General features: G+C 41.5%; 1 protein-coding gene across 9 annotated transcripts in view; it reads right to left on the reverse strand.

Moving 5' to 3' along the window:
- SFMBT2 (Scm like with four mbt domains 2) overlaps positions 1–20,581 on the reverse strand; it is a 219,241-nt gene that overhangs the window by 36,554 nt on the left and 162,106 nt on the right. For all 9 annotated transcript variants that reach the window (XM_082450574.1, XM_082450572.1, XM_082450570.1 and 6 more), the window contains 5 exons: positions 18,380–18,506; positions 8,255–8,368; positions 5,004–5,046; positions 3,119–3,189; positions 576–715 (listed from right to left, as the gene is read on the reverse strand). In XM_082450574.1, coding sequence (XP_082306700.1) covers positions 576–715; positions 3,119–3,189; positions 5,004–5,046; positions 8,255–8,368; positions 18,380–18,506 — 495 coding nt within the window. The remainder of the gene's footprint in view (positions 1–575; positions 716–3,118; positions 3,190–5,003; positions 5,047–8,254; positions 8,369–18,379; positions 18,507–20,581) is intronic.

The raw sequence follows: 20,581 nt of genomic DNA on the forward strand, positions 1-20,581 counted from the left end.
TCTCACTTAGAATTATGTCATCTCCCAAATGGGCAGAGGGCAGGGGGTATTTATTTCTTGACCTGGTATTTGATGCCGTGCCTGGCTCCCAGAAGTTGCCGAACACACATTTGTTCAATGGATAAATGGACGGATAAATGGATAACTGGATCGCTGTGCCCAAGGAATTAAAACACATGGTATAATTAACTCATCATGGTATAGTTTGATGTTTGGGGGGTGCTTTTTTGTCACAAAAAACAGGAATGTACCTACACAAAGGCTCAAAATCGGCCATCTTTTTAAACAGAAAAGCCATGATTCACAAAAGACTTTACTCAAATGTACAGCAGCGTTTCCCTGACTCGGGGTGGAAGGCACATCCCTCCCACTAGACAGGGAGTGTTTCCAGGGCAGGAACACCATTTCTATCTTTGTACCACCAGCCTCCAGCCCGCAGGACTGAGAGGAAAGAGGTGCTTGGTACATGTTGCCTGCATGGACTCAAATTCCTATGACCCCCTTCTTCAGGGATTGTGCCCACATGGCCACCACCCCGTGAAAACCAGTCCCCTGTGGCTGTGGGTGTGCTTTACCTCTTTAAGGACCAGCACGCATTTGCCTGGTCCCACCGACTGAGGCAGCTCTGCGATCCTCCCCTTGTTGAGGTAGGGGCCCGAGAAACACCTGTGGTTGATGAAAAGCTGAGGACAGCAGTACTTCCCGTTGACGGTACCTGCAGGGAAGAGAAACACAGCTGATGCTTTCGGACCGGAGAAACCTGCTTAACCCACTGCGTTGGCAAAACTACCCAGAGGTGCATTGTGTCTTCATATCAGAATGTTTTACATCCACAGTAGTATCTTAGGAATCCTGATTACTTTCTTCTACCATATAAATGAACCTTTCTGTTTATTATGCAGGATTCAAAACACACACACAAAACACAAAAAATAAGACAAGGACAACTAAGGTATCCTCCAATGTAGCTTAAAGAGAAAAACACCAGTTACACAGCTAAGTTCCCCTGTGTAACCTACCCCAGGAAATCCTGCACCCAACCCCCCAGAAAGAACCCACTACCCTGAAGCTGGCATTTACCATTCCCACGAGGGTCTAGATACTTTACCACACAACATATATGTGTATCCACAAGCAATTCAGGATACTTAGGTTATTTTTAAAATATTCCATAAAGGTTTTCTGCAACATTTTGTCAGTTCAACATGAGGTTTCTGAGATCCACCCAAACGGGTAAATGTGTATCCAGAAAATTCATTCACTTTTCACTTTGTGTAGTATTCCACTGTGTGAATATAACACAACTGAATTTTCTATTCTCTTACTGACGGACATTTAATTGTTTCTACTTTTTAAATATTACCTATGGTGCTTTAATGAACACAACAGTGAAAATCCACTCCCGCTTCCGGACAAGAGATTCTTCCAGGTGTACAACACGGGGTGGAACTGCTCAGCCGCCGGGTCTGTGTATCCTGTTTTACTAGAAGCGGCCAAGCTATTCACCACAGGGACCCAAATTACACTCGAATAAGCACTGCCCAGTTCCTGTTTTTTTTTTTCAACTGAAGTATAGTTGATTTACAATGTTGTGTTAGTTTCGGGTATACAACACAGTGATTCAGTCATACATATATATGTATGTATCTATATTCTTTCTCAGATTCTTTTCCCTTATATGTGATTACCAAATACTGAGTGGAGTTCCCTGTGCTATACAGTAGGTGCTTGTTGGTTATCTAATTTGTATATAGTCGTGTGTATCTGTTCATCTTTGCCCCACACCCAGGCCAACCCTAGGTGTGGTCAAGCTTCCTCATCTTGCCAGTCCATGGATGTGAAATGCGCCTCCCAGGGGCTTAACTCTGCATCTTCCTCGTTAGCCTTTCTACTTATAAAGCAAAAGGGCAAGGTGCTGATCTAATTGTGTCTCAAGCTGCCGCGGGGAAAAAGCAGAACTAAATGCTGAGGTATCCCTGTCATCACTGGGATGCGTCCTGATGTCCTACACACACGGACTGCGGTCACACAGCCAGCTGACACTCATCCTCTCCTGCCACTGTTCCAAGTCAAGCTGCACTAACAGTATAAAACTTTCTTTCTCTATAAAAACTTGTTATTCATTTGGGATGGTGATTTGACAGTCTGGGAAGCATTGTTCTCACAGGACTTCAACTGAGAACCAACAGGTAAGGAGGGAGACATGTTATTTTTCTGGGAATGAAACAGAAGGAGTAAAATGACAATTACCAACTCTGAAAGATGACATGGTTCTTTTAAAACCATTCTGAAGTTTGAATTTTATACAACAGGCAAAAAAAAAAAAAAAAAAAGTCCATAGCTGCATTTACAAGGAAATTTGGGGACAGGATTACTCTGCCCAGACCTTTAGGAAAAAACCACCTTAGTATGTCTACTCACAAAACCACTCTCTTTACTACAAAGAAAACTTTGCCTAATAGGATTCTTCCACGGTATATAGGTTTTAATCCTGGAATTCAGAACAGGCTTCGTTTTGGCTGGAAAATAGAATTCTTAATCAAATATATTACTTAATGTACAAACATGTCTATAATCAGATTTGTGGTCAAAGGGTAATTCACGTCTGTGTTTTTAAAGGTTATTGTAAGATGCAGGACTTTATACATTAAAACACATATACTGTTCCCAACCAGCTATTCAAACAGAGGGTTTTAGGGAACAATTCAAAAGCCCACAGGGACTTAAGGATTAACCACTAGTGTAAACATGCAAGTGCAACTGGCACACGATGTCCAAAAAGAAATGCCTAATAACGATATTTTCAACTCCTTCCTTTTCCACATGATTATTCGTGATACACAGTCCTAACTGGGCTCGTAATTTCCTAGTAACACATGGACCCTTTTCCTCAGACCAAGGGAAGTGTCTAGAGCTACTGACCAAGAAGCAGAAGAGGCACCAAGAATTTAGCTTAGAAATTTTTTTGAAAAGAATACGTATCTGTAAATAAGCAGCAAGAAAAAAAAGACAGTTGGCTCAAAGTTGAGTATTCTCATGTTAACCTAAACATATATCCATGTCTCCAGTCACAGCAACATACTGGGAAGTGTCAGGGCATCCTAAGTAGCTCGTTTACCTGTGGTGTCCAGGTGAGGGAATAAACAAAGGTCGTGAGGTATTTTCTCAACAGGCACTGTGGATGACGATCTGTGGATAAAGAAAAAACTCCCATGGGTTTCACGCTTTAGAAGAAACTGGTACCTTCCAAAGTCTTTTCATAACTTAAAGCAACTATTAGAGAAATCTAAGCTAAGAATGTGGTCAGATACAACGTGTGCATGTATAAGAACAGGTAAGATCTTTGGGGGCAAGTCTTACAATAATTCCAAGAAGCCTATGGGTCTCCAGCCCCTGGAGGGTTCATCACTGATCACTGAGGTTCCTCTAGGTCACTCCTGGGCTTGTCGCTTGTGACAGAATTATAATAATGTCCTTAATTATATTTAGGACACGCAGAAAGTCAGCTTGCATTGACTTTAATTTAAGTCAGACTTCTCCTCATCAATGACCTTCTGCTGACTTTTGATTTCTGGCGTCCATGCTTGTGTGGGTCATGGCCGCACTGAAAACAAAATCTCCAAAGAAAATCTAAGAAGTGATGATTCTTAAAATGTGAAGTAGGTTTATGAGTCTAAGACAGAAGTCTGTGCTGTTGTTCAGTAAAAAGTTGCTGAACAAATATAAAAACTGTCGCCTTAGGGGAAAAGAGGCAACTTGGCTTTCCCGGGGATGTACAGGCTGGCTGCGTAGAAACCGCATAGCTGGAAAACTATGTAAACTCCAAGTAAACGGTAACGAGAGATCTTAGTGGGGTCATCTATGGTGCTGGTTCCCAAAGTGGGGTCCCCCAGCTGTCAGATCAGCATCACCTGGGAACCTGTTACACCCGGAGATGCTCAGGCCCCACCACAGACACCCTGAGTCAGAAATTCTGCAGAAGGGGCCCAGCAACCTGTGTTTTAATGAGCTGTCTAGTGACAGATGTGAGTAAAGGGTGAAAACCACTGATCCACAGGCTGCAAATTGAGGAGTCATGAATTCAAATTTGGCCTCCGTGACGTGACTGTTAGCTTAGTTTTTCCTCTCTATTTCAATGTTATCCAGATAAAACTGGAGTGAGATGATTAACCTGAAACACTGTTAGAAATGTAAAAAGAATACCCAGAAAACTGTTATTTGCATCAAATAACAATGCAGTTATTATTCAATTTCATTTTATTTAAGTTTCAATTCAGGTACATGAAAAAAAAGCTGTTTTCAATTCCCTTTCCAACAGTCTACTAAGAAAACATAATGACTTGGTAAGGGATGTGTATCGTAGTATATTCCAGGCATTTTCCAATATATAAGAACGTTACCAACAGTGACGATTTTCCAAAAATATACAGCCGGCTCGTCCACAGGCTGTCAAACACCCTCCTTCCTCATAAAATTACAATAGAAATGTGGAGTAACCTACATTTATTCAGCAACAGAGGGCCCACACATTTTCACATAGAATCTAATTCAATCTTCCTAAAACACCTGAGAAATGGGTATTTTACAGAGGAGGGCATTGAGATGGGGAGAAATAAAGCAACCTGCTCCAGCTCACTGGGCTGGGAGCGGGCAGAGCCGAGGCCTGGACGGGCAGCTCTGCGGGGCCCCTGAGGGCATTAAGAACCATGGGCACAGAGTGCCTTTACCAGCAATGCAGGACACTGGGCATCCTTCAGGTAGGCTGAGCTGGGAGGAAGGTGAGAAGTTACGATCTGGAGAAGAAACTGCTTTAGAAGCAAGACCTGTGTCCTGCACATAATAGATGCACAATAAATAACAGGAGCTATGTGTTAACTGTCCCCTCTACCACTGTGCTAGGTGTTGACTAGCTCTCTAACGAAAACAGCCCTGTTTCCCATCCTCTTGAAAGACACTTCAGAGTTTACCACAGAGTTTTTGTGAAAAAAAAAAAAAAAACTTACTGTTTTTCTGGTTGCACAACTGCGATCTTTCTCTTCTTTTGTGCTGTAAAACAGGCAAAAAGGGGAAAAAAGAAAAGCAGCTTTGATAGCTAGCTAGGAAGAAGCATTTTTTAAAATGGCTCGGTAGGTATAGAACTGTCTGTTTTAAAGTAACAATTTAAAAACTGAAAAGTTATTTCATTCAGGCCACAATTTTATCTTAATTTCTTCTAGCATAAAATAGACTTTGACTTTTCAGAAATGAAATCTAAATAGAATTTAGTACATTTAACTTTATCACTACACTGGCTACTTTATTCTAAAATGTGCTTCTAATAAAAAGAAAAAGAGCACACATATCAGACCTCCCAGGAACACAGCTGGTAAGATGGATTGGTGTAAGCACGATTACCCAGATGACTTTTTTCCCCACAGAAAATGTGATAAGTCAAAAAATTTTACCATAGCAGCATGCTCCCAAATTAGGATTAGAGGCATGTTTATAAACTACAACTTTTTATCGTTAAAAGGAGGATTGGTGCCTAGCAAACATATATGTCTGTCAAATAGTGACATAAACCAGCCAGTAATAAACTTGGGGTTAAGAACATTTCCAGTTTACATTTACAACTGGTTAGAGTCACCTTCACAAAGACAGACCAGAGCCTCTGGCATATATAAATTTGGGCACAGATAAGCCTGCATCTTCCAACATTAGCAAAAATTAATTCTAACAGAACTTCTAAAGCTGTCAGAGCTTGGCAGATTCATTTAGACTTTGCCTCTTCAAAGCAAAATGTACGTGTGAGAAACAAGACGAAAACAAAAATAAATACGAGAAATAGTGACTCAAATGTCATCTATTCTTGATTTTATTTGGTATCCAATTCCAGTACAGGCAGACCTCAGAGATATTGTGGGTTCAGTTCTGGACCACCCCAATAGAGTGAATATCGCAATAAAAGAGTCACAGGAATTTTTTTGTTTCCCAGTGAATATAAAAGTTATGTTTACACTATACTGTAGTCTACTAAGTGCAATAACATTGTCTAAAAAAACAATGTACAGGGCTTCCCTGGTGGCGCAGTGGTTGAGAGTCTGCCTGCCAATGCAGGGGACACGGGTTCGAGCCCTGGTCTGGGAGGATCCCACGTGCCACGGAGCAACTGGGCCCGTGAGCCACAATTGCTGAGCCTGCGTGTCTGGAGCCTGTGCTCCGCAACAAGAGAGGCCGCGATGGTGAGAGGCCCGCGCACCGCGATGAGGAGTGGTCCCCACTTGCCGCAACTAGAGAAAGCCCTCGCACAGAAACGAAGACTCAACACAGTCATAAATAAATAAATAAATAAATAAATAAATAAATAAATAAATAAATAAAAGAACGTGAATTTCTTTAAAAAAAAAAAACAAAACAATGTACATACCTTAATTAAAAAATACTTTATTGCTAAAAAATGCTAACTATCGTCTGAGGTTCAGTGAGTCGTAGTAGTAACATCAAAGGTCACTGATCACAGATCACCACAACAAATACAATGATAAAGAAAAAGTTAGAAATATTGCAAGAATTACCAAAATGCGACACAGAGACACGAAGTGAACAAATGCTGTCGGAAAAGGGGCGTCATAGCCTTGCTTGATGCAGGGTTGCCTCAAACCTTCAATTTGTAAAAAAACGCAGTATCTGTGACAAGAGGTCTGCCTGTAATTACTACGAAAAAGTATGAACTCCGTGATCTCTACAGTGAAAAATGAGTGTAGACTAACTTGCCTAACTCAGTCTTTGCTAATTAGGGTGAGATGCCTGCATCGTGTGATGTTTTGATGAGAAGCCACACACAACAGACCGGGAGGCGAAGTGCGAAACAGAGAGGAAACATCATTACGTTCAGCTTAACCCCGTGGGACTTCATCCAGAAAAACTCAAAATTCAGAATGCTCGTCGCCTCCCAAATCCACGTGAAGGAAGGAGGAAGAGGATCAGGGCACAGATTTCTGTCTGAGGCACAGGGGGTCGGGCCCAAACCCGGAGAACCCGGGGAGAACCTGCCCAGTGGCTGTGGAGACTGAAAGCCAAGGAACCGCGTCATTTTAAGTGAGGATAAAAGAAAAAGAAAAAGAATGCCCTTGAGACTGAAATAATTATTCTAAGCTCAGATTTTTAGAAATATTGTAAAGTGAGGGACAGTGACGTCACTGTTATTGGATCAGATCCAGCGTGCAGTATGGGGTACAGAAGGATTCCTTAAAATCCGCCTCTGTCTATAACCTGGGCCCCCTACTTTGATTCACACGGATAATGCCCCATCCAACTCGTAATGAATATGCAGTAGGTCTCTTAAGTGTCCTTCAAAATCTGTTGACATCAGGGAACAGGAAGCCGACTATGGGATGGAACTCTCTTTATGGAAAAGTTCTGAGCATCTACGTAAGCGAACCTTATGGTAGGATGCCACAAAGAAGTCAGCCAGCATATAAATTAATAAAGAAAACATTAGAAATATACTATATTTCACAAAAATTAAAGCCCCTTACCTTTAAGGACTCACACTTTAAAATAATACTTCTGTTACCCATTAGCGGGGAGTAATAAATGCCGAGATTGATTAGGTTTCAAGATTTTTAAATGGTTACCATTCCAGGAAAATGACCTACAATAATATATGTTAAAACACACACTTATATGTATTTAAGTGGTATGTGTGTGTGTGTGTGTGTGTGTGTATGTGATGCTGTGTGGTTTAATTACTAATATTGTTTTAATTTGGCACTTCTGTGATCAGAAGATGCGATATAATGCACTTTTCAAAGTCCAGTTGAAATCTCACTGGTTTAGTTAGTGCTCAGAGTAGTTAAGTGTTTATATCTATGTCAGTAAATTATTGGGACCAATTATGATTATTTTGGGGTAAACCTCATGAGGAAAAGTAGTTCTTTCTCAGATATGATCATACAAACGTATAGTATTTAGCTGAAATTTTTTCTAATCAAGATCATGAATTGTACACAAAACAGGGAGTGAAGATTCCAGATCCTCTCTCTGTGCCTCATAATGTGACTTAGTTTGTCAACCAGGGAAATGCTTCCGCATATTCATCTCACGCAGACATTTAAAGGATAAATGAGACAAAAGTACTGGTGCTCTGTGTGAAATCAACAATCTTTTTTGATTTTTACAATTTGGCTCCACTAACTGTCTTTACCAAACTGCCTGTTTATTCACCCAAGTCCCAGATGTTACCCAGCTGGGCTCCGAGCAGGGCGATACTTACAGACTGTCTTGTGCGGTGTGGTCAGAGGGTAGGAGTTGGCTTCACACCAGCCCACGGGGAAGATGTCCATGGATTCAACGTCAACAATGAACTCTGGAGCTGGACTCTGCAGGCCTGCAAGGAGTCAAGACAGCAGGTGCAAACAGGTTTTACCAACAAAGACACAGAAGAAGGAGGGAAAATACAGGGCATCCCTGAGATGGAGGAAGACATTCCTCTGAATGTTAAACACAAAGCTGACAGTATCTTACAACAGATACAAATGTCTGAAATGTAAAGTAGCAGGAGTACAAGGCATTCACATGAAGTGGGGGTCTGGAAAGGAGAGCTACTTCCCCCTGAAAATGGGAGGAAGAGGAAGGAATCTGGGGACAACTGGCATCTAAGCCAGAAAGGCTAGAAGGAACCAGCGTCCTTCTTTCCTAAGAACAGCTTTGAAATTAAGGAAGGTGGTCCAGCTTGTGGGGCGGAAGCAACAAGTCTTCTTCACCCAACACCAAGCAGAGGTCAACCTTCTTCCAATGAAAGTTAAATGCTCCAGTTAAAAGGAACTAGTAGGGCTCAGTAACACTAGTTATAAGTAGTGATCACCAAAGCACAATTTCCTAGGGAACGTGTTCGTTTATCCTGTGATGGAAGTCACTTATTTTGAACCCAGTTTGCAGTCTGCATACTTTCACCATTTCACACAAAAATCACTTATACAGGAGTGTCTCTTTAGTGGGGATCTGCCTACGTATCACCTCCTGTTTCATAATCATAATGATGCCTGTGATAAATCAGCATCACAGCTGAGAGACTTTGAAAGAGAGAAAAGATCTGGATGTAATATGAGCAAAGGTTCCAAGAAACTCTGCTTACTGAGAGAGTAAATTTAGAACCCAGCAAACTAGTGAAAAGAAGGACTAGTTTCTACACCGAATCAATAGTTCTTTAAAAACACACTTTGAGGGAAGACACTCTTGAACCAAGAATCAAAAGATAAGAAAGAGCTCTATTAACAGAATGCCTCCCTGGCTCTGACCACTTAATCTTGCTGTGCTTTGGTTTCTTCACTGCCAATCAAGACGAAAATAACACTAGAAACTCCATCACACGTCATTTGATGAATTTGGAATAGCATCCCCCTCAAAACATAACTTCCTGAAGCTCAATACCAGCAAACACCAAATGTCCTAACCATTTTAGCTACGCTGGCTCCTAGAGTACGTTATTTGATAAAGGTAGGTACCCAGTTTAGCGCTAAAACGTTATTTTGGTGTAGACAAAGTGCCCTGAACACTCGATGACAGTGGATACTTACACATACGTATTATCATCAACATTAGTCACGCTGAACTTTTGATTTGTTCTCAGAGAAAAGTCATTACTGTGATTATCAATCCTAACTTCCTTTTCACTGAATTCTCCTATAATGTGAAGGATATATAAGCTACAAGAACGCAAGGAGGTTTATAGGGATTATTTTCCAACACAGTTGACTGAAAGAAAGCATTTCTGCCTTGTATTACATGACTCAGACAATATTTAATCTATTTGCCAAAGAAATCATCAAATAAACAAGAAGACGTCCAAAACAGACAAAAGATAAAGAAACTCTCCAAGTAGCTTCAAATGTGGAAGTGATTTTTCTTGTCGAGAAGGGTGCTGGATTCTGCAGAGGGGCCAATGAAGAGGGTCACCAGGCTGTTACCCAATTCACAAGGCACATCCTCAGCTTCAGACTCACAAAAACCCAAAGATAGAGCATATTTCTTAGCTACTCAGCAATTTTGCTAACAGGTTGAATTCATCTACTAGATACATTTGTATTTCCAGATTTATGTTTAGGTACAAAAAAGATTTTCAAGGTCAAAGTAGTACTTCAAAAGGGAGCATAAAGTGAACTTTATAGCTTATTCCTTCCTGAATTATTTCTATTTTCCAGTGTTCTGCTAGTTCATACTAATGCTTTAACATATACACTTCTATAACAATATATACATTCATATATTTCTAAGGCCGTCTTTACCATACTTTTAATATTCTTTGATCATGCTTTCCGTTCAATTCAACAAACACTTAGGAGCTACAAATGTGTCAGCAACCTTGTTCTCCAGAAAGTTACTGCCTTCCTTCCACCCCCAAATCTGGCCCATTAAGACATCTATGAAATAATAACTGATGGAAAAGTGGGGAATTTATCATCCAGGAAAGTATCTGTGAACCTGAAACTTTTCCAATCCTCTTCTGAATGATGAGTACTAATTTTTTATTTCCTTTTATCAATCTTATGAATCTAGAAATATCTGGCTGGACTCAACAATAATTTTTTAAAACATAACCCATTATTTCCGAAGATTAGAGACTCAGTAGCTTACAAAATAATCATTAAAGTGTTGCCAATGCTCCTTCTTGATTATTCTAGGATGGCCAAAACTACCTATGTGAAGAGAGATACTCCGCTAAGGGCCTCTGCAATATTCTTTATCATTTTATAGAACAATGTCCGATGAACAACACAAGGCCATACTCAATCTCTGACTTTGTTTCAGCTGCATCAAGTCATGGATTCTACTTATTCATTCTTACCCAAAACCTTCATCTCAAAAACCACTGGGAAGCCTAAACCTCCATCTATGGGGCCATACTTGAATAAGTTACAGTACATTCCTATAATGGAATATCCATCCTGCTGCTATAAAAAAGAATGAGAAACCTCTTTATATATTTATATATAAAGATGTATATTTGAGTAAAAGAAAAGCAGGGCACAGAACACTGTGTATATTTAGTATGCTACCATCTGCTTTAAAGGGGAAAATAACATACTTATATGTGCATGAGATAAATCTGGAAGAAATGAAAAATCCTAATTCAGTGGGTGTCTGTTGGGAAAGGGCCTGAGGGACAGGAGTGGGGGGAGACAATATGACCAAAGATACTTTATGTATTTTCAGCCCTTGTGAATGAATTACCTATCTTACAACTACAACCTCGCCATCATCACAATGACAACCACACAACAAAGATATTCAGAGAAGAAAGGAGGCTCTCATACGGTATGGCCACAGAGGTCGGATTAAGGGAGGACAAGTTACCTTAAGAGGAAATTAAACTACGATGTCATTTCACCGCTACAGGAGAAAGACTTTCCATACTCACAGGGCCCATGTACCAGCATATAAAGTTGGAGGAATCACTTTGGAACCTTAAAATGGTTTTGCAATTTGCCATATCCTGAGACTCCGTCCTCAGACCAGTGCATCCCATCCACTTCCACAAAGTGCCTCTTGCCCTTCTGTCTGCAGAGACTGTATCACAGCTTAACCCAGCAGAGGATGCAGGGCACTGTGATAGAATCGGTGGCCCCTTCTATTGGGAACATCAGGAAGAAAGAAGAGGATGGCTGTGATGATGCTGAAGTATCTTCCTAGGAACACAATCCAATCAAACTCCTCACAGTAGTAACTGCTTCATTCCCAGCAAATTATGGATGGGAATGAGCATGGGTGAGCACCAGTGGAGATGCCGGTGGGACCAGAGCCAGGAGGGCTGTGAGGGCAGAGGCTAGGAGCAACCACGGAGGAAGTACATGATGTTCGCTGACTACACTAATAGAATCCGAATGACTCCTGCATCTCAGGTGAGAGCCAGCACAGGAAGAAAGGCGAGAGGGATTGAGGGACTCGTCCAGCGCCCTCATCAAGAGTTAAAGGCCACGCCAAGCTGTGATGGGCTCGAGTGTGCGATGAAAAGGTAAAGCACTGGAAGAAAGAAAAGCAAGAACTGGGTGCTGGAAACCCCACCCGCCATCCAGCCTGGGCCCTCCATCTGCAGACGGGGGTCCCCAGAACAAGATCTCAGAGATCCCTTGTCAGCTCTGGAATAAATTCCTAAGGAATCAAGAGACGGCAAAACTGTGGCTGGCAAGATCGACATGCGATAGGAAACCATCTGAAGGAAAACAACAGAAACGGGACTAAATGTGTGAGTGGAGGGAGAGATCCATCCACAGAATGGCAAACTCTTACAGCACTTACTCTGGACCAGATACCTTTCTAAGTGTTTCATCCTCACGACCCTAAGAGATCGGATGGTTTTCACCCCCATTTTATAGACGAGTAAACTGAGGGTCAGGAAAAGATCAAGCGGCCAGTAAGAGGGGGATCTAGGGTTCGAACCTAGGCAATCTAGCTCCAGAGCCTAAGAAAGCATTCGAGGCGGGCTCGTGAGGAAAACGTGGTCAGTCAGAAGTCACACTCAGCACAATGGCAGCTTGAAAGCCCAAACTTTCCTTTGGTTCCTGCTGCAAAGCCCTCTGGAGAGGAGATTTCCCCCCCTCCAGCCTCCCATCAAAAGCCTTCCCCCAAATTCCCATTTTGCTAAAGAAAGCCAGAGCCAGGGCTGTCGCTGACCACTCAGAACCTGTGTAACTGATTGGGAGTCTTCAAAGCCTGTTCAAAGACAGCACCTACTCCTGGGTCATGTTCCTTAACTGTGCAAGAACACAGGTCCTGCTCGCACATATACCCCTATCTGTGAAAGCAGCTTCTCCCCAAAATGTCTCCTGCAGCCCATACCTCTTTTTAAAGATTTAAAAACCACCCACACTGGCTTGAAATATAATTACTTTCACATTTGCATTTTCCCTTGTTTCATTCTTGCAGGTCTCTGCAAAGTGCTATTAACCACCTGACTTTATCACAAATTACAGAAAAGGCTTAAAGAGCAGTTTTCTGCACCTGGTCTCCTAGACAGAAGAGGTTGCGTCACCTGAGTTTCTTTGCCCATTTGATCTCCTAGAGGCCTTTACAAACTCTCCATGCAAAAGAATCATCCGGGGAGGGTGACATGAAAATGCAGGTTCCCAGACCCTGCTCCCAGGGCTCAGAAGTCATGGGTCTGGAGCAGTCCCAGGAATTTGCACTTTCATAGGACTCCCGTGTGTTATGATGCAGAAGGTAGTTTACTGGAACTGAACCAAGCGCACATGGAAAAAAAACTGACCATGGAGTTTTTGAATTTTAGCTTACAAGTATAAAACATCTCATTGTCTCAAAACTCGGTTAGCCAAACAGCAGTTCTTAAGGGGCTGCTCGTATCTTAAATCACTTTCTCGTTAAGGGACACCGATTTTATTTACTCCTCGTATCTATTCAGCAAGCCTTTAGCAAGCAGAGCGCAGGTGAACTCTCATACAAACATTGTGCTGTGTGATAACAGGCAAAGACAGGAGCGCAGATGTTTACAGACACGAGGGGTCCACTCTGCTGGTGCACAGGCTCCAGGCGGGGAGGCGGACATGGAAGGGTGCTGCCTTCTTTCTGCTCATCAACCTCCTCCACTTTCTAGGATGCGCCCAGCACAACTCGAGCACTTTATAGATAGGACTTCACCCATAACCATCGTATAAGGCAGAATCCGTTACCCTACATTTTATGGAACTGCACAAACAAAAAAGAGAGTCTAAACTCACAAAGTGCTCAAGATCACACATCTAGGAAGCAGATGTGCATGTCGGGAGGGGGTGGCTGAATGCTGAGTTATACAATTTGAGTCTTTGCTCCGTGAGAAATACAGACTCGTTGAATATTTAGAAGAAGGCAGGGGCTGTATTATACAGAGCTAAGGCTTACTGCTCTATGAGGATGGGAGAGAAAGCAGTTGAGAGACTTCTGACATCCCAAGAGGAAGGGATGGAGACTTGGAACCAGAGTGTGGCAGGAAGAGGACAGAGATGGGGGGGCGGGGCAGGCCTGGAGTCACTACTGGTCATGGGGGCAGTGGGAGAGCAAGCAGACAAGAGGATGACTTTTTGGTGTCTAACTTGGGTAGAATCATGGTGCCTCTGGGTGAGATGGGAAAGTCGAGAAGAGCAAACACAGGGGTTACAACAGTGGCCTTCGGTTGGGAAACGCAGACGTCCGCAGGGAGACGCTCTGCAGGTAGCTGGAAACAGGAGTTCTGAACGTGTTTGCTGTGAGCGCTGGGCATCTGGACACGTCAGCACAGAACTGCTGCTTGAGTCACAGAGGAAGAGGAGGTTGAATGGGAACCGGGGAAATAAAGGATGTTGAAGAGTTCTGACCTTCCCATATGAGGGAAGGAAACACCAGATGACCAATGAGTACATGGGAAAGACAAGGGCAAAAAGAGAGGGTTATGGGAAAGTGCACGCATCAAAAGTAAAAGGTCTACACCCTTACGCCAGCACTCCTAATAAGAGAGTTGGAAGCTGGCTTAGGACGCTGTAGTATCAGGTGAAGGAGGCGAGGACATGGTCCCTGCAAGCTGCTTGCTGCCTTCCAACCTTGAAAGGTGAATGAAACTGAAAGCAAGCAGAGGAAACCAGCAGAGTACAAACTGCCAAAAGATCCACCTCCCCATAGCCAAGAAGCTGGGAGCAAATCAGATACATCAGAAATGCCACTGGACAGCTGCAGAGTGTATGCGTTTCTGAAGAGGGAAAAGGAGAGATCACATCCGTCCTTGAATTGTCGCTGGTGTTTAAACACCTATGCTGAAATTCTACTTAAAGAGCCCACGCATGGCTCGCGATGGTCATCTCCTGCGGAAATCAGGGACCACGTCCCTGCACATTCGGTCCTTGTCAATGAGGATGTGAAGTTCACGGTGAAAGGATACGGTTCCTCAAAAAGCTACCATCCAAAGTGATACACAGCTCAGACCCACAGATTGAAATTTATACACTGTGTTTTGCTAGTATTGACTGTGGAAAAATTTTATTTTCTCTAAATTTTGTTTCGGAGGGCAGCAAAAAGTAAAGCTCATGAGATGCTAGTAATAACCTAAGTTGATGGTTTGAGTTAAGCTCCCTGAACTTACATTTTGGTACCTCTCCACAGACCTGACGACCTCTGGGTCATCTTCATTTTTTTGTTCTCTGTATGTTTGTTTTTAACAAACCGGAAGGGAAAGCCCCAGGAAACAAATGATGGGCGGGCCATCATTCCTTCCCCACGTTCAACGTGCAGAAACGCCATCCCAGAACCCCCTCCTGTTTTCATTTTTAACAGGCCTCCCAATGTCAAAACCAAGATTTGCTGCTCATGTTCTAAGCTCTCTATAAAAATTCCTGTAGTGGCAACAATAAAAGAGCTAAACAACCCAGTGGAAATGAAGCCTGCAGCTTGTGATACTTTTTATGACATAAAAGGAATTTTCTGCCTCAGCTAAAAGGCTGAAATACCTAATATTGGGGAATAAAGGGAATACATATCACATCTCTTTGAAACGGGAGGAAAACGGTATTAATAATAACAGAGACAAGAGAAACCAAGGAAGGCAACGCAAAGATGTCAACCCTCTTCGTGAATTAATGCACTTTGAGAGTGAACAGAACACCCGCACCCTATTTGTCCCGTAAGAAAATGATCTCCAATGAATGTAACGTGACTTGGATTGTGAGATGCAGATGTACTAGGGTGTGAGCCAGTGTGTGGGGCTACGATACGAGAGGTATTGAAACTGAATGTAATTCATAGAATATGAATAAATGCTCGTAACTGTAGAGATGATAACCTAGAGCAGATAATTAACATAAGAGAAAACATCACAACGTCCTTTCCAAAACACAAAACTCCATCATCAGAAACGGCCCTGGCTCGCTGTCAGTGGTTTTTGAGACTTGACATTCTTTCCAAATATGCACCCAAAATAATATTACACTAATCTCGCGTATTTGATTTATCGCTTCCTCTTCAACATCAGCTCCTTTAGAGGCACTTAAAGAACTATCTGACTTTAAAAGAAGTCAAATACTAAATTAAAATGATCATTTTAATTACTAAACGTAGCCAATTAGCCATGTGTTGAAAATATTTCAAATCAATTTATTACATAAAAATAACTAACCAATTGGTATGAAGTACATTATAAATTAAGTGTCATATAAATGGTCTATAATAAGAATCACCATCATCATAAAAATAATTTAATTGCCCCAAAGTGACTGGAGTGAATCTCTAACATTTTGTCCCCAGGACTGAGGAAAGAAAACACTAAATACATAAAACTTGGAGATAATGAGAAGTAAGTGCCATTAAGCTTGATGTCACTTTAAAAGGTCAATGTCCAGGAAGGGCCAAAAATCAAAACAAAACTCCCCCCAAAACCCCAAATTCAAGAAAGATCAGCAGACTGAATGAATTTTAACTTTAACTGATGAGGCAAATGCATAATGTTGACCAATAGCATCAGGTAAACAATATTCAACAGACTGGTTTTTTTTGAATTTTTTAATATGTAAGGTCTGGGAAAATGGACAATCAATTTTCTACCTGCTTCCTAATGCTAACTAATTTTCATTACTCCCAATGAAAGCACTCCGGAGAATAAGAAAAAGAGCTGACATGAGCTGATTTACATTTATTTCTCTGCTATAAAACCAGAAGTTTATAACCAAAGAAAAAGCAAGGCTGTCAAAAATGTTACATATACCCTAGACATTGCTCATTATTCTTTTTAAGAATTGGGAAGTTGTAGGGTATGTTGAATTAAGCAACAAAGATGTCAAGAGCAATGCAACTGAACCCCAGGCACATGTTAATGGCTTAGCTACTTTCTCCATCCATAAAAATCAGGACACTCTTACTGTCTCTCTGTTAGGTAATTAACAGCTATAAAGCACTTTGGAAGTACAAACTGCTAAATAAATTATGACTGCCAAAGAATTTTAACCGTCATGTGCTAAATAAGAGTGATGAAACATGGGTCTTGAACTTTACCACTTTTGTTTTCAAATTAATCATGCAAACAAGACTCTAATCTCTCATAATATTAGGCTTAGCACAGTATTAGGTAGCAAGTTCAATTTAGGGATTCAAAATCACCGAAGGGATCTTGTTTTTCCAAGAGCAGTTGATTCAACTTTATATGCAGTAATGAAAGTAAGTTCATGTCCTACTCCAGTAGCTACAGAAATATCACCATGACACTTGTGTCTACATTTTGGCTAATTCCAACTCGAGGCCATTCTACTCGAAAATCTACTAAGCTACCAACTTTTTGAGGATTTCCCTTTATTTCAGATTGATTTTGAAATCCTAAACCATAGTTATGTTATAAACTATTTTCTGGGAATTAACAACACACTGGACTTTCAGCTAGAATCACTGTTCTCTGCCCCTCCCAATCTCTTGGACTATAATATTTATTAGACGGTAGGCCTATCAAAGAACCTTCAGTGCTTTTTTAGACTTGTTTACTGACGAAAGAGGATAAAGATACTGGCACCAATTCTATGACCTTCCAAACTTTCTATTCCAATGGTGGTTGACCATGTCATAAAATTTAAAATCTGGACTAGGAAAGCTAACATCACTTCATTAGTCATCTACAGCATCTTATTCTTTTTCCATATTCATTCGAAATAACTACCAAGTGCTGTGAAACTGAAAAACAATCAAACAACTAACAAACAAACAAAAGACCCAAAGAATTTTAAATCACAGAAAGATGACACAACCTTAGAGAGCAAATTCATTTTAATTCTTCCTCATTGAAAAGATAACATCTGAAAAAGACAGTCTCCTATCTAAGCCCACAACCTGATCAAGGTTCTGCTTACAAAGCGCATGGTTCTGTGAATTATCTGGACGATTAGAAATAAAATGCAGCTCTGAAGAACAGTTTAAGCATCATTAAACAAACAAGCCTAAATTCTGCTTATTATATATTTGGGGAGAAAGTCATGTCCAGTTACTACTTTAAGGAAAAATTAAACGTCTGCGAAAGAAACCAAAGTAAAGGGTATGATTCACAGTAAAATGCAAACATATCATTTTATCCTCTTAACAACCAAGACCTCAAATACCAAGTTTCAGTGACTCATATTAATTTAATTGTGACATTAGCTTTTATAATCAGAGATGTACAAAGACCACTGTGCTCCAAACATAATTATCGCACCAGAGTCTCATTTCATGAAATTATTAGTTAAGATGAGAGCCTCTGAACAAATTCATATGTGATTAGTTTCACTTATTTAAGAACGCTGAATAATTTAAGACAGTTGAAATAAAAGGAAAGCAAAAGGGGCACTTCTGAGCAGTGCTGCAGTCATCTGCACCCTGCCCTCTCCAGGTGGACCCTGAATTCAGAACGATTATGAATTTTGAGTACCTTCCAGGTGAAGCCACATCAACCTCCCCTTCACAGCAATGACAGAGGCCACGCAGAGTTCTCCCGGATTCCTGGGGTTCACAGCTTCAAGTTTCATGTTCTGTGTGAAGCCCCGGCTGAATGATGTCTGAAAGGGAAACAGAACTGACACTGAGCCAGCAGATACCACAGCCAGATAATGCGCAGCAAGAGAGTAGCCAGCTGGCATGGCAGAAATGTATACACGCGCACGCACACGCGCACATGCACGCACACAGATTTATTGATAAGACAGACAGGCGAGTGCACATGCTTAGTCTTTCCCCACCATCCATGAGGAAAGAACCACACATCCTTCGCTTGTTTCCCAGAAATGAGAAGTACGCTGGGCACACAGCAGGTGCCTAACAATATCTGCTGAATGAGCGCGAGGGTGAGTCCGTTCTGGCTTCCCAGTTCCATGTGCGTCCTTCCAACCTCGGAATCACTGTGGTACCAGTCACTCCTCCCACGTCCCTGTGCTCCTCACTCACGTCCTCCTGGGCGTATCTGAGGGTGAAAGGAGACGGGGACCTCCACCTGGGATCATCTCCTTCAGCAGGATGTCTGTCCTCTAGCTTTTCTCTTGGTGCAAGGTCTGCTGGTGATGAATTCCCAGTTTTCTTTTATCTGAAATGGTCTCTATTTTCCCTTTGTTCTCTGTTTATTTTTATTTACTTTTAAAATTCATTTTTAAAAATTCACATAGAGGGAAATTCACTTTTTGGTGTGCTGTTCTAGGAAAGCAGGGCTGTCAGATGAATGCACACAATCATGCAGCCAAAACCACCATCAAGACACAGAGTGTACTGTCACCCCCAAAATGCCCTTGCACCGGCCCTTTGGTGATCAATCCCTCCCAGACCCCCAACTCCTGGAACACCGATCTGCTTTCTGTTCCTGTTAATTCCACTTTTTCTATAATACCATCTAAGCGGAATCCTACCCTACTTAGTGTTGTCAGTCTGGCTTTTTTCACTAAGCTAAGTGCATCTGAGAGTCAGGCTATCACACGGATGGGTACCTCATTCTACTTTACTGCTGAGTAGTTTCTACAGATGCACCATGATTTATCTATCCATTTACCAGCTGAAGGACAGCTGAGTTGTTTCCAGGTTTTGGTAATTGTGAATAAAGCCACTATGGACATTCAAAGCCAAGTTGTTGTGTGAGCATAAGTATATTAAGCTGCTCAGGCTGCCACAGCCAATACCATGGGCCAGGCAACTTAAACAACAGAAATGTATTGTCTCATGGTTCTGGAGGCTGCAAATCCAAGATCAAGCTGTGAGCAGGGTTAATTTCTTCTGAGGTCTCCCTCCTTGGCTTGAAGATGGCCATCTTCTCCCTGTGTCTTTACATGGTCTTTCCTCCATATATGTGGCCTATGTCCTAATCTCCTTGTCTTATAGGGACACCAGTCATATTCGAGAAAGGCCTACCCATGTGATCTCATTTTACCTTAATTACTTCTCTAAACACTCTAAGTACAGTCACATTTTGAGATACTGAGAATTAGGGCCATAACACATGAATTTTGGGGGGACAAAATTCAGCCTCTAACACTAAGTTCTCTAGAAACGGAAGGATTGCTGGACCATATGGTAAATGCACATTTCTAAGAAACTGACAAATTATTTTCCAATATGCCATTTTGCACTCCCACCTGCAGTGTACGGAGTTTCAGTTGCTAAACATCCTCACCAGCACGTGGTATTGCCAGTTTTTCAAATTTTAGCCTTTCTAATAGGTAGGTCTAGTGGTATCCCATTGTGCTTTTTTAACTTTCATTTTCTCTGTAACCAATGAGGTTCAGCACTTTTTCACATGTCTGTCACTTGTACAATCTTCTTGGATGAAATGTCTTTTTATCTTCAATCCTGAAGTATATTTTCTCTGGATATAGAATTACAGTTTTCTTCTTTTAGCATTCTAAAGACATTAATTCACCATCTCTTAGTCTCCATTGTTTCTGATGATACGTTTGTTGTTATTTAAATTGCTGTTCCTGTATAAGGAATGTATCATTTTTCTCTTGATGCTTTGAAGATTTTCCTCTTTATGTCTGGTTATCAGCAATTTGACTAGGTTGTGTTTCTTTGTATTTGTGTTGCTTATTCACTGAGTTCCTGAACCCATTAATTTAGATCTTTCAGCTACTCTGGTAAATTTGGAGTCATTGTT

The sequence above is a fragment of the Balaenoptera physalus genome (genome assembly GCF_965194825.1).
Source record: "Balaenoptera physalus genome assembly, chromosome: 2".
Taxonomy (NCBI): Eukaryota; Metazoa; Chordata; class Mammalia; order Artiodactyla; family Balaenopteridae; genus Balaenoptera; species Balaenoptera physalus.